The sequence below is a fragment of the Doryrhamphus excisus genome, linkage group LG2, assembly GCF_037039965.1.
Source record: "Doryrhamphus excisus strain RoL-2023G ecotype Guam linkage group LG2, RoL_Dexc_Guam_v1.1, whole genome shotgun sequence".
Classification (NCBI taxonomy): domain Eukaryota; kingdom Metazoa; phylum Chordata; class Actinopteri; order Syngnathiformes; family Syngnathidae; genus Doryrhamphus; species Doryrhamphus excisus.
Window position 1 is genome coordinate 1,970,735 of NC_136358.1, and position 13,120 is coordinate 1,983,854.

Genomic DNA, 13,120 nt, shown 5'->3' on the forward strand with positions numbered 1-13,120 from the left:
ATCACCCCCCCCCAAAAAAAGAAAAGACACTATAAGAAGCTTGAAGCAGTTTTTTTTAAGAACTGATGTCAAAAGGGACGCTATAGTAGCGTAGAAGTAAATAGTAGCAGTAAGTCAAAACAAAACAGGATTTCTGGTTCAGAAAAAAAGGCATTAAGCCTGATTGAAAGAAATTTATCACACAATAAATAAAAAAGGTACTTGATCATTTTGCCGGACTCTATATATTGGCATGTGCATGCGTGTCTTCTTCAGCTGCAGGCTGACAAGAAGAAAGTTCACCATGGTTGGAACAACGGCATGAAAGGAGTAAGACCTTTTGTCAGTCATAAAGTCTCGATGGGTGCAGCCGGGCCCCAATCTGAACCCAATCTCGCGTATCGCCTCATCTTGCGAAGTGAAAATCTCGTAACATCCTCAATGGCTTGCAATGCAAACAAAGATGCGACAGTAGATTTAAAGAGGACTAAAACAATTGTTTGGATTTTAAGTCTCTGAAGTTAAAAGCAAATGTACACACCACTTAACATACGAGGTTTGCATATATGTACACGCATTGAGCACTCAACACTAAAGAATGTTTGCGTCAACGCTGATTCACAAAAGGTGCAGGTCGACTAAAGGAATTTAAATGTTTTTGAAGCTTCTAACACTGCCTAAGGAGAGAAAGTCTGGTAAAATGTGGAAAAAATGACAATAGGTTTTGGATGATGGAACATGGTGGACATCAGTAAGCGAGCCGGGTGAAAGAAAGTGGACATTTTTAAAAAGCTATGAACCGCCGTGACCCGGCTGGGCTAATGCTAGGCTGCCACAGTGCGAGCGGTGTGAAATCCTTCTTGATGGATTGAAAAGTGTCTTCTCAGGCTGCAAAAAAAAAAAAAAAAGGGCGTGGCACTCCCCGGATCACGCTTACACTCAGCGGAGTGAAAATTAAATCAGATTCCTTTTGAACGGGGATGCGCTTTGAACTGCAGCCAGGGTCTCATGACACAATTTAATGGTGCGTATACGTGCAGGTGGGAATCCGCCGTCCCGTGGCTGCTCTGCAACTTTGAACTTCACATGATAAAAAAAAAAAAAAAAAAAGGAAAAAAACTTTCCCATGCAGGCTCTTGTGTTGCTGGCGGCAATGTTGACGCATTAAAGGCGGTTCAAGTACGTGTGACCTGCATCAAATGTCTTACACAGTCCTCTCATTGAGAACTCATTGTTCATTAGCTTGACTTTGTATTGCACTCAATTCCAGCAGATTTTAAAATGACACTCTTTCTACGGTGGACAAGGAGGGGGGAAAAAAACGCAGCAACCCCACCTCCCTACCCCCCCCCCCCCCCCCGAGTCGGTAGGTCAAGAGTTACAGCCTGCATCAAGCACAGGGCATTCAGATGGAGCGACTGAAGAGCGATATCTGCATATTTGCTGCGCTTCACTTACGCCGTTATTAGCAACGACTCTCTTATGCGGGGACTAGAAATGTATGCAAATGACAGCAAACAAGCCTGAAGATGCCTCCAGAAAGCTTCCTCATCATCAACCGCAAATGGTGCGCTTCAGCAGTTAAGAGTAATGCAGTCTGTACACACCACAATATCCTGTGTAGTGATGCCCTCCATTTTTCTCTGAAGACAGGGAAGAAACTTGAAACAGCAGCGGCAGTGGCCTCGAACAATGATGACCAATTTTGATGTTTGCTAAATACAAGGACGAAGAGTCTTGAACCAGTCATGATGTGCTATATATATATATATCACACTATATTGATACTTACTATGGTACCCATTATGGCATTGTATGGTCATATCACCTCGTACTTCGGTACGGAGGTGCATTATTAAAAAAAACAAAAAACCCTTAAACTGTATTATGGAAAGCAGGAAGTGAACAAATGTAACAGTTACTGATTGTAACTGATTTGCTTCTTCCTACTCCTTTTGGACATGTGGAACTGTGAACTGATTATGGAATGCACTCAATTGGAATCTGATGCATGTTCAAATGAAATTAAACCATTACCATTACCATTACCTATTGGAAGGACTAAATGCACACACCTGGAGGCCTCCTCAGTAGTCCTCAAAATGTACCTGCACAAGTTGTCAACCAGTTCAGGGCGTTCCCAACCTCTCACCCAAAGACAGCTGGGATAGGCTCCAGCTTAGCGGAACACAAAACTTTAATAGCATCAGAACATTTGAATGACTAACTGTGGGATGACGGGTTGCGTTCAAAGACACCACATAATTTAAGCCTCGAGTCCTGTCTTGAGTGTACAGTATTTAGTTTAATGATTATGTTTTCCATAGCGTGATAAAATATATATTAGTTTTTCTGTTTTAGACCACACATAATAAAGCGCTTGTGATGTTCGAGGTTGGCAATGGACCTCGGGTGACTGAGGAAGGGAAGTGTGTTTTCCGAGTCGCTAGTTAGCATCCAATTTATTGGTTCCAAAATCTAAGAAAGCGTTTCAAACGTAATGCAAAAGGAGATGAAAATAAGAAGCCAATAAGTTACCACTTCCACACAAAATGGGAGGATAACTTTTTTTTTTAATGCATCTATATGCAAGCAGGTCATCCACATGCAAAATGGGACCAGACCAAGTTGTCCACTTTGCTAATATGTCCCACCGTTAATCATGTCCACATTAGATCCCTTCATCATAAAGTTATAATTTGCTACCATGTTGCATTTCTGTCCTTGCATGCTGTTCACGTTGTACGTTGTGAACAGTACCACAGTCCAGTTGAGTACTTCTGGCACTATTCGCAACTTTTGGACAACCGCTGCTTCAAACACTGATTTATTTACACGCATCCACAAGCGCAATTCTTGACCTTCAGGCTTTATTTGGTGGACAAAGTTTCGCGTCGGCAGTCAAAGCTTTTCCAAATCTCATTTAGGGGGATAATCTCGCTATTGATTTTGCTTAAAACTGATTTATTTTTTTGTGTTTTGCAACATCAGAGGCAACCACAAAGTCAGCTGTCTCACTTGGCAAAACACAGCAAGTAAGCAGGTCACACACACACACACACACACACACACACACAAAGCTATCATGGTGGAACGGCATTAATATTCATGTGTGTGTGTGCGTGTGTGTGCACGCAACCAGCAGAACAGATTAGCTGCAGTAATGATGAGCATGTAATGATAAGGCGACCACAGCAGTCTAAACAGGACCTCCTTTAAAGGCCCCGACGCAAAGAAGCAAGCAAGACTCATTATGGCTTAACAGCCATTAGATTAGCATTAGTTCCTCTTTGAGGGGAATATTGCAGCGTTGGATTAGCAACAGTGGCGAGCCTTTCAGGGAACGTTATTAGCATCGATTTGCTGATACAGTCAACTGCTTTTCTTTTTTGAATTATGACTACACCACTGGTGCCCAAACTTAGAGACAAATGTGCTGCGTCACATTGATATTCTTCAACTTTTGTGTATTAAAGATCCTAAAAGTGATCCAGTGAAGGCGGAGCCAGCGGATCCATTATGCAATATAAGCAGATGCTCAGGACTTCCAGGATGCACCAAAAAAAAAAAAAAATCCATCCATTTTCTATGTAAGCTGGAGCCTATCCCAGCTGTCTTCGGGCGAGAGGCGGAGTACAACCTAGACTACAATTTAGTAATTACTATTAACTCTTACAATGGAAAAGATTCAAATGTAAAGCAATGCCCAATTATCATAATTTCCAGAGTATAAGCCACTAATTTCTCACGGTTTGAATCCTGCGGTTTATACAATGATGCAGCTAATTTGTGGTAGCGTTCTTGGCCTCGTGACATCTCGTCATTTTACACTTCCGTGTGCGTGCCCTCATGTGGAGAGGAGCATGTGATGCGGCTCTCAGGTTGAAAGTGACCAACGTAGTGGCTTTTGCTCGTGGTCAGGAGGTCCACTGACATCAGCGGATTTCTGGAGGTTGGATTGCCGCACGGTGGGGTGGACAGCACACGAGCCGGGGGTGATTTGCCATGGCGTGGGGGTGGTGACATCAAAAGAAGGGGAGACTGGTGGGGTGCTGGTGAGGGAAGTGTGGGGCTGAAGGAGATGACTTTAGTTGTTATAGTGAGGAAAATGGAGGATGAAGACTGCGACAACAGCTACTCTTCTGGTAGAGGTTGTCGTTTAAGCAGCCGTACTACATGTAGTGTCCGGCACTGATTGGAAAAAACATTTATTTACAAATTTACAGTACTACTACAAATTAAAAATGGTCTGATTATGGTTTTATCACATAAGTAGATGACGTGTACAAATGAAATGATATGAAAGGGGGTACCATAAAATCACCCTTTAGATAAAAAACCCGATTTCCTCCACTCCGACCACTTTTTGGGCTATCTGCATTTAGCTAACTACCACGCACACACATGATCAAACAGCCTCAAAAACTCACCGCACTCCGTCAAGTGCCCACCCGCCAAATGCCGCACCAAACTAAAGTTTTACAGGGTGCAACAACAGCCGAGTCCCGTAGGGCAGACATGTTTGTTTTGGCTTTGGCACATATTGTCTTTGGCAGGAATAACGTCTTCACCGCATGCAAACGCAAACTTAAATGTTCATGTAACCCTTTCGTTCATCGTAAAAATATGAAAACATGTGTTTTTTGGCTTTCTGGAACAGATTAGTCGGATTTACATGATTTCTTATCAGTACCATTAGCCTATGTTTTGGTTTGAAACAGATTTTCTGGAATTGATTGATGCTAACCAAGGTCCCACTGTAGTTGTATAGTTACTGTGTAGTGCAATTAAAGAAAGTTACTGTGTGAAAACTGCATGATAATTTAATTGTTCAATTTCTTATTAATTCACTTATTCACAGGATTTTTTACAAATAATAAGGCAAGGATATTTATACTATATTTTAGATTTTTGTATTTTTTTATGTGTTAAGCATGTAAACTGTATGTAAACCGACACTCTTTTGCAAGCGTATGTAAATGGCAGACGGTTGTGGCACCATTTAAAATCTCGCCTGAGGCGCCACTTTGGGTAGGGCGGGCTCTGAATGTAGGTCAGCAAATGCTAAGCTATTTGAACATGGTGATGTGATGTTTAATATTTATCTTTAATATTTATCCAGATCCTTGATATCTTTGACAACAAGCACTCTTGCCTTTTTAGCTTCATGTAGATTTTGCAGTATTCAAGTACCTTCAATCTCTTCCTGCTTCCTCAAGTTGCATGATTGATTGGCGATCTCAGCGTTGCGGTTTGTCAGATGCTCGTTCACGGTGACATTCATACCTTTCAGTTTCCTTCGCCGTTTCCTGCATGTACATAAAACTTTTTTTTAAAAAGGGCTTATAGCCAAAATAGGTGTGTCCCAATGTTGGCTCCGTCATCCTGACAATTTTTGTCTTTTTAGAATTCACAGAAAGGGGAAAGATGTGTGTTTCACATAAGGATTGTGCATGATGGGCGGAAATATTCCAAAAGTACATCATCCGGTAGTACCTTGACGTCGTCCGGTAGTACCTTGACGTCGTCCGGTAGTACCTTGACGTCGTCCGGTAGTACCTTGACGTCATCCGGTAGTACCTTGACGTCATCCGGTAGTACCTTGACGTCATCCGGTAGTACCTTGACGTCATCCGGTAGTACCTTGACGTCATCCGGTAGTACCTTGACGTCATCCGGTAGTACCTTGACATCGTTGCACAAGGCTCTATTTTCATTTCAATTATTTTATATTTGGGGGAGGCTGCACGGCGATCGAGTGGTTAGCGTGCAGACCTCACAGCTAGGAGACCAGGGTTCAATTCCACCCTCGGCCATCTCTGTGTGGAGTTTGCATGTTCTCCCCCGTGCATGCGTGGGTTTTCCTCCCACATTCCAAAAACATGCTAGGTTAATTGGCCACTCCAAATTGTCCACAGGTATGAATGCGAGTGTGAATGGTTGTTTGTGATTGGCTGGCCACCAGTCCAGGGTGTACCCCCCCAGCTGGGATAGGCTCCAGAACCCCCGTGAGGATAAGCGGTAGAAAATGAATGAATGAATGACTATTTGGGGGAAAAGTGTTTTCACGCCTACCTTGTTTGTTGTATCCAGTGTGACAGGAGACAGGCGCCGACCAAAACAAACATGATGGGGCCTAGTGTGTTAAAAAATAAAAATTAAAAAAAAACTGTCAGGGGATGGAAATGTCAAATGACAGCAGTGTTTTTCAACCTCACATGTAAATAAAACGACAGGAAACAGAAAAAAAAAACATTTTTGTTTTGGTATTCACATAAGCAGCGTTTTATATGCATTTCTTATCATTATATACTAGATAAAGTTGTTATAAACTGTCTCTTGAGGTGTTTCCGCTTCCTGCATGACTGAAAGTCAGCTCATATCAGTTTGTAGGATAAATTGTAAAGTTAAGACATAAACCTTCCAAGTAGCTCCGTACTTAATGTAAAATATGGACACAAAAATGTCACCTACTGTAGCTAGTTTGGTTTGGCCGAGTCCTACATGGGCCTCCATCCAGTCCACCTCGGCTCCTCCTCCACTTGGAAATACTGGATCTGTGTTTGATAGTTCCTTGGAGGATGCAATTTTAATGTCACATCTTGCAAACGAGCAGGACCCAAACGCAGGTAAAAGGTGTCGGTAGGGATCCAGTAGTGACGGGTTTGGACTAGCGTGTTAGTGGACTAACTCAAACAATGCAAACAATGGAAGTTAAACAATGCAGAAAGAAAGAAAACAAAGAAAGACAAAAGAAAAACAAAAACTAAGAAGCACGCACCTGAACTAAATAGGACAACTCAAATTAGCAACAGGTGCGAGTGGTCAAGGAAAGCGCAAAGCAGACACACACTGAACAGGAACAAACAGGAAGAGCTACCAAAATAAGAGCATAAAACCGGAACTACGTGAACATAAGCCAAACTGTCACGCACGGTTTTGTTTGAAAAACATAAAATAAAGAGTTATTAGTGTATGAAATGTTCAAAATACGTTTCTAATCTATATGAATTATATGTAATATAATATAATATTATAATATATATTTTTATATATTTTATTATATTATATTATTAATTATATTAATATTATATTTTTTTTGTCACAAAAACTTGCAAGTCCTGGTACAACACACTGAAAAATAGGACATAAAACTCTATATTTTTACACAGAATGCAAGAACGCACCAAAAAAAATGTAAATTGTATTGGCCCCAAACATTCAGCACACTTAGGGTGCGTTCACACTTGTTTGCTTCAGTTAAAATGAACTCTGCTTTTGCTCAAAATGTGAACACAATAATCTGAACCCTGGTGTGCACCAAGCAAGTGGACCGACACAACTTGAGAGCTCGATCTTAGTCCTTTTGCAAGTCAAATCTGCTGCACTTCAATATCCTCAAACACCAAAGCCATCCACACCAAAGCGCCCACTAAGTATCTTTATTAAAATGTGGCCTGGACCAGAGTACCAAACCACGAATGTGAACGCAGAATGTTAAAAAAATTGTGTTGTCCAGAAACTAAATGGTTTGTGGTTAGAAACCCACTTCCTCCATCCCTGTCACTACTGTTGTGTCCCTGGTTCAAGACACTCCACCCACTTTGCGTCCAGTGCTGCCCACACTGGTGTCTAAATGTGAATGAATGTTTAGGTGGTGGTTTGAAGAGGCCAAATTGGGAGCCATGTTTCAGTGTGTCTACCCCAGGGCTGTTGTTACACACGTAGATTAGCACACAGCAGTGAATGAATAATGGCTTCTCAGTATAAAGCTCTTTGGTTGTCTAGAACGGCGCTATATAAATCCAATTATTACAATAAATACGCTTTCTGTTGAAATTTGATGTACGCACGTCAGTTTTTGAGGTTTATGAGGTTTATGAACACCTTGGTGCCATGGCAACTGAAGATGCTCACATTGTCTTACTGACCTTGCTTGTACTTTTGTGTCGAGTTTGGGATTGATGCCAGCGTGTGTCACAATTGCGGGTGTTTGTGTAGTTGGGGGGTCAGTGCCTGCGTGTCTGTGACAGCACATAATCAACTCCCATGCCATCGATCAAAGCGCCACAGCAGCCGGGCCGACCGGACAACCCTAAGCCCACCATGGTGGCCGGCTTTGGCCGCATTGGAAGGGACGCTAAGTGTTACCATAGCAACGGGGGAAACGGGGGTATAGACTTGAATGTAGAATGAAATCAGGCCTGTCAATGGGTTGCCAGGCAACGCTAACTGTGCCAGGTTTGATAAGTTGTTGATAACAGCGGTGGGAGAGCTGGTGCGTGTTTGTGTGTGTGATGCTATTAGCAGAAGCGCTGAAAGGCAGCCTGCTGAGAGGAGTCTATAGCTCTGAAACTAAAAGGACATGCTTACGAGTGGGCCTTTGACGTGCACGTACACACACACACACACACATGAACAAAGGACCCCACACAATAATGAATCACACATCACAACCAGAAAGAGTGGTGCTTAAACTTTTTTTTATTCAATCGTTTTTTTTTCTCCAAAGCAGGAATGTACTCATCTTTTCCTCTCTTTAGAGGTGTGTTGGGGGCGCGGGAAGGAGGGGTCACTGCAGCGGTGGCCATGATAAGGAGACAAGGAGGGAAGAATAGAAAGTGAAGTGACACACACACACACACACTTGCGCTCGCACACACACAAACAAAGCGGTGTCCCAAATTAAAAACGTCACATTGGAGCGCCTCCTCATTTTGCAGACCTCCATTCTCCGGCTTATTGGCACAAAGAGACACATTGAGACATACATGTTCACCAACCAATGGTGGGACAGCCACCGGGCCCCCCCCCCGCCCGACTCCATGGGTCCATTACTGGTTGAGAAGTCAAACACAAATCATGAGATAAAAAATGACATAACATGGCAGTCTGCCGTAGATTCAAAGCTGCGGGGGTAGTATGCAATATTATATGCAGTATACAGTATGTAGTCTTTGATGTTGCCCCCCCCCCACCACCCTGGTTACAGCTATGTTTTGGACTGAGCACAGTCATGTTGCACAGGAGCACTCCAAAATGTTGCAGAAGTTAAGAGGGCAGATGAGGGTGTGTGTGTGTGTGTGTGTGTGTGTGTGCACCCTCATCGCTCTGCATGTTTAAATAGACGGCCGACATAAAAACAACAGAATCCTCCCCCCCACCTCCTCTTTCACAACCACTAAACCACAATTTCATCTTTTCATAATTTCATTACTGTCAAATACAATCCAGAAGGCTACAAAAATCCTCAACATGGCAGAACGTGACAATTAAAGCACATTTTAATACAAATAGATGATGTTAGGTACTGATACAAAAACACACTTAAGGAAGGATCTCACAAATAAAATGCTGGAGTGTGCACGTGTTTGTATGTGTGTTATGTGTGTTATATATATGTGTGTGTGTGTGTGTGTCACTGCCATCCAGGTTTACATTAGCCACAAACGTGTTGCAGCAACACAAAACGTCATTACTGCCAAGCGTATGCGAACGCAGCATACGTGTGTGTGTGTGTGTTTACGTGGAAGCGTATATGTTTGAGCAACACAAAAAACAACATTTCTTTAATCACGGCTAAGCACATGGGAACACATAGCGCCTTTGAACGCAGCACTAACACACACACACACACACACAAACAGGCTGCTGCTGTTTCGAGTTGTGTGTTGTTAACCTGTTTGTCATTTAAACACACACACACACACACACGTATGTAATATGAAAACAATTATTAGGCAATGGGACAGTTTGTGTAGCAGTCATGAATGTGTGTGTGTGCACAAATAATCTAACACAACAAGGGTAGATTTTACGTGTGTGTGTGTGTGTGTGTGTGTGTGTGTGATGCATGTTTTCAACTCCTTGGTTATACACCCCATTCTTTAGCATCCTTCAACCTCCTCCTCTTTCCTTTTTTAATGTGCAATTTCACCACAGTCCTTTTTTTTCTGCATTCAGTCGCCGCTTTAAGTTCTTTTTTTACCCCCCCCCCCCTTCAAAAAAGCATTTGGAATTAAAAAAAAAAAAAGATAGATGGCTCTACCTCAACACTTCCACAAACGATGTCTAAACTTGAACACTACAGCATAGAACAAGAAGCTATAAAAATATACAGACACCTGGGGAGGAGGGGGGGGGGGTGTGAAGAGGTCAATAAGTGGGGTTAAATTAATACTTTTTAAAAAGGCAGATTGTACTACGGTAAGTTGTGAAAAATAGAAAAAGGTCTAGCAACAGAGGCGTCGTCTTTTTAGCGGAGAGCGGGTATAACAAAAGAATAGAAAATAAAAGAAAAACATCTATTTACTGGATATTTATATATATCATCTATACGTGTTGATAGCCATAAAAAAAAAAATACTTTTTTTCTGTTTTTTTTCCTTTTGATAGCCGCTCACTATTTTGTGTTTTGGTATTTTTAAGACAAGTCTAAAGAGCACAGTCACGCCCAAGTAAAGCACACGCCCACTTACACACACACACACGCGCACACACGCGCACACACGCACACACACGCACACACGCACACACGCACACGTTATTAAAATATACAAGATTCTGAGTGTCATCGAGGCCCGGTCACGTGACTGACCTCCGACCCAGCATTACTGATTGGCCGAGTCCTCAAGCCCCACCTCCCCTTTTGTTCCAAGTATTCCTAAAGGAGCGCTGGTGGCAAGAGGCGGGGCTGGTCTCTGATTGGCTGATGGCACTCGGAGGGGCGAGCTGCTGGGTTCTAGGCAGGTATGGCGACTGTGAGTTCCTCAGCACTAAGTGGGCTTCAATCCAAGTATTTTTAAGCTATTGTCTTTTCATTCTCCTGAAGTTCAAAAGCCACAAGTGCATTTTGGGAACGACTCCTTGATCCGGCACGGGTCAAAGAGGTTCCGGCTATGTTCTGGAGGGCTGGAGAACCCCCACGCACACTTGGCGGCCCGCTCAAGTGAGTTTGGGTTTGGTCGCGGTTCGATTCTGGCGGCTGGACAATGAGTTGTGACGGCGGGCCGTGCTGTGGCTCCATTTGGGGCGAAGGGGGCGGGGACTGGAGTGATGACGGGCAGATGTAGGCAATCCAGTTCTCATACTTTGTAGTAGATGTTGGCTGGGCTCTGTGGCGGCATTTCCTGCACGATGTAGACCGGGTGTCCGTAGTCGCCGCTTACCTTCTCGTAATGCGGGCAGTAGGCAGAGTCCGACGTCCTCAGCGGGATGATGATGTCGCTGGGTTCCGAGCCGTTATTGTTGGAGCTGGAGATGCCGCCTCCGCCGCCGCCCCGCTTGGGGCTGGTGAGCGACGACAGCGACAGCGGAGGGTGGTGGGTGTCCGAATGCTTGGCGTGCCGTCGCCTGTAACACACCACGCAGATGACGGCGGTGACCAGCAGGAGAAAGGCGGAGCCTCCTGCCGCTCCGGCAATGAGGGCAATGTTGGACGATTGCAGGGGGCCGTTCTCGCCGCCCCCTTCGGCTCCTCCGAAGGTGTTGGGTCCTCTCGAATGGGTCGAGTTCCCGCCTGGAAGAAGTGAAGCGCTACTTTTAGGAACAGTCGTCAGTTTGATACGGTTCTCTTTTGGACCCGACTTATATCTAATTTTCATCTTATTTTACCAAACTCGGCGACCAAAGTAACCGCCATCGGGGCACCAGCAAAGCCACAGCGTATAATCAAGGTAACACACAGCCCGACAACAGTGTTTGCTTAGCGCTACCACCAGGCCTGGTCCGGGAACCACTTCACCGGGCATCTGGCCACACACTAAGACTCGCCCTCCTGTCTCTCCTTGAAGCCCCAAAAACCTTCACCGCCTTCACTGCAGGAAGTCGCAGGTGAATGATGCCGGGCCGTGCAAGTTGCATCTGGCAAACTGGTTAAAGTCCTAAATGCTGGTTCCTGCTGTATAACGTGCTCTGATTGGTGGAACATTATTCTTGGCACGCATCCCCTCCTTAGCTCCTGCTTCCTCTCTCCATCTTGGCTTTATTGGAGCAGTAATGACCTACCTTGCTCTGAGCTCACCACCCGGCAACACACACACACACACACACACACATATATATACGGTTGTGCTCCCCGTCGTGCAGGACTGAGGGCGAGCAAAGCGCTAATGCTTGTCTCCTCCGGCTTTCTTCCTCCCTCCATTAACTGTCATCCCTCATTCTCCATCTCCATTATGACTGTCACCTTTCACTGGCTCTCTACATTATAAACCCTCTTCCATCACCTCTACACATATTTTCTTTTTTTTTTTTTTGGAGCCACCAACCACATACACCTGTTCCTTTTTAATGCGTGAGCTCTTTTTGTGCGGCGATTCTAAGGGGTCATTCTAAGATGACCTTAAATCCATCGTGCAGTGTCAAAACCTTCTTAATTATGACGGTTTTACTCAAATTTCAACATCGGGTACGCCTGCGCAATTTCATTAAAAATCTACCTTTGCAAAGACAGCTTCACCTATTTATATTTTTAAATATAGTGTCAAACAGAGCATAATTATCTTTGCAAAGGCACTAACGCGCCTAATGAAGTGGCTGGGGAATGAACATATAAGCTCCCGAGATGTCAAAGTCACCAAAATGAGATGAAAATGTAACGAATGATGTAACCGGGTCTTTTATTTCACAATGCAGAACTCCATTAGAAAAAGAGCGAGTTAAACGTAATGAAAAACAAATATACAAGTATTCTGTTTCGCCTGCTTCTCTCGCTTGGCAATTACTCTCGTCTCACTCCCCCTCATGCACCTCTCCCTTCTGTCTGCTCCATCACACCCCTGATGTGGGCCCCCTCCCCGAGCCTCACTCCCTCTCCCAGCCAGGCTGCAGCATCTAATGACAGTAATAACTCTCTCCAATGTTGCCTCTGGTCTCGCCCTGGCTCCTTGCCTCCCTTCTCTTCTTCCTGCCCATCTTCCTATCTATCTTTTTTGTCCTTCGCCCAATGTAGCTATTAGCCATCCACTGCCCGCGGCACTTAGCTCTGAGGGAGAAGGATGGAGAGAAAATATATGGAATTAAATAGAGAGATCCGCAGATGTCACCGCTGCACATCCTCCATCTGTCGCCCCCCTCCTCCCTGAAACCCGCCCTCCCTGCTGCTTTTTGTTGTTTTTTTTTTCTCCTTTCCCTCGTCTAC

The 13,120-nt window shown here is 44.1% G+C and overlaps 2 protein-coding genes across 4 annotated transcripts in view; both read right to left on the minus strand.

The window, feature by feature from the left end:
- LOC144901529 (uncharacterized) overlaps positions 1-6,122 on the minus strand; it is a 141,118-nt gene extending 134,996 nt beyond the window's left edge. Inside the window, exons 1-2 of one of the 2 annotated variants that reach the window (XR_013629571.1) lie at positions 6,055-6,122; positions 5,173-5,288 (exon numbers count right to left, since the gene is read on the minus strand). Coding sequence is in view for 1 of the 2 variants with exons in the window: in XM_078795175.1 (XP_078651301.1) it covers positions 5,173-5,288; positions 6,055-6,107 (169 nt within the window). In the remaining variant the exon portion in view is untranslated. The remainder of the gene's footprint in view (positions 1-5,172; positions 5,289-6,054) is intronic. The other variant, XM_078795175.1, reaches the window with a different exon arrangement.
- A 3,688-nt stretch (positions 6,123-9,810) lies between these two features.
- The window catches only part of efnb3b (ephrin-B3b), a 62,559-nt gene continuing 59,249 nt past the window's right edge, over positions 9,811-13,120 (minus strand). For both annotated transcript variants that reach the window (XM_078795171.1, XM_058066040.2), the window contains one exon: positions 9,811-11,497. In XM_078795171.1, the coding sequence (XP_078651297.1) occupies positions 11,064-11,497 (434 nt within the window). In that variant the 3' untranslated portion in view covers positions 9,811-11,063. The remainder of the gene's footprint in view (positions 11,498-13,120) is intronic.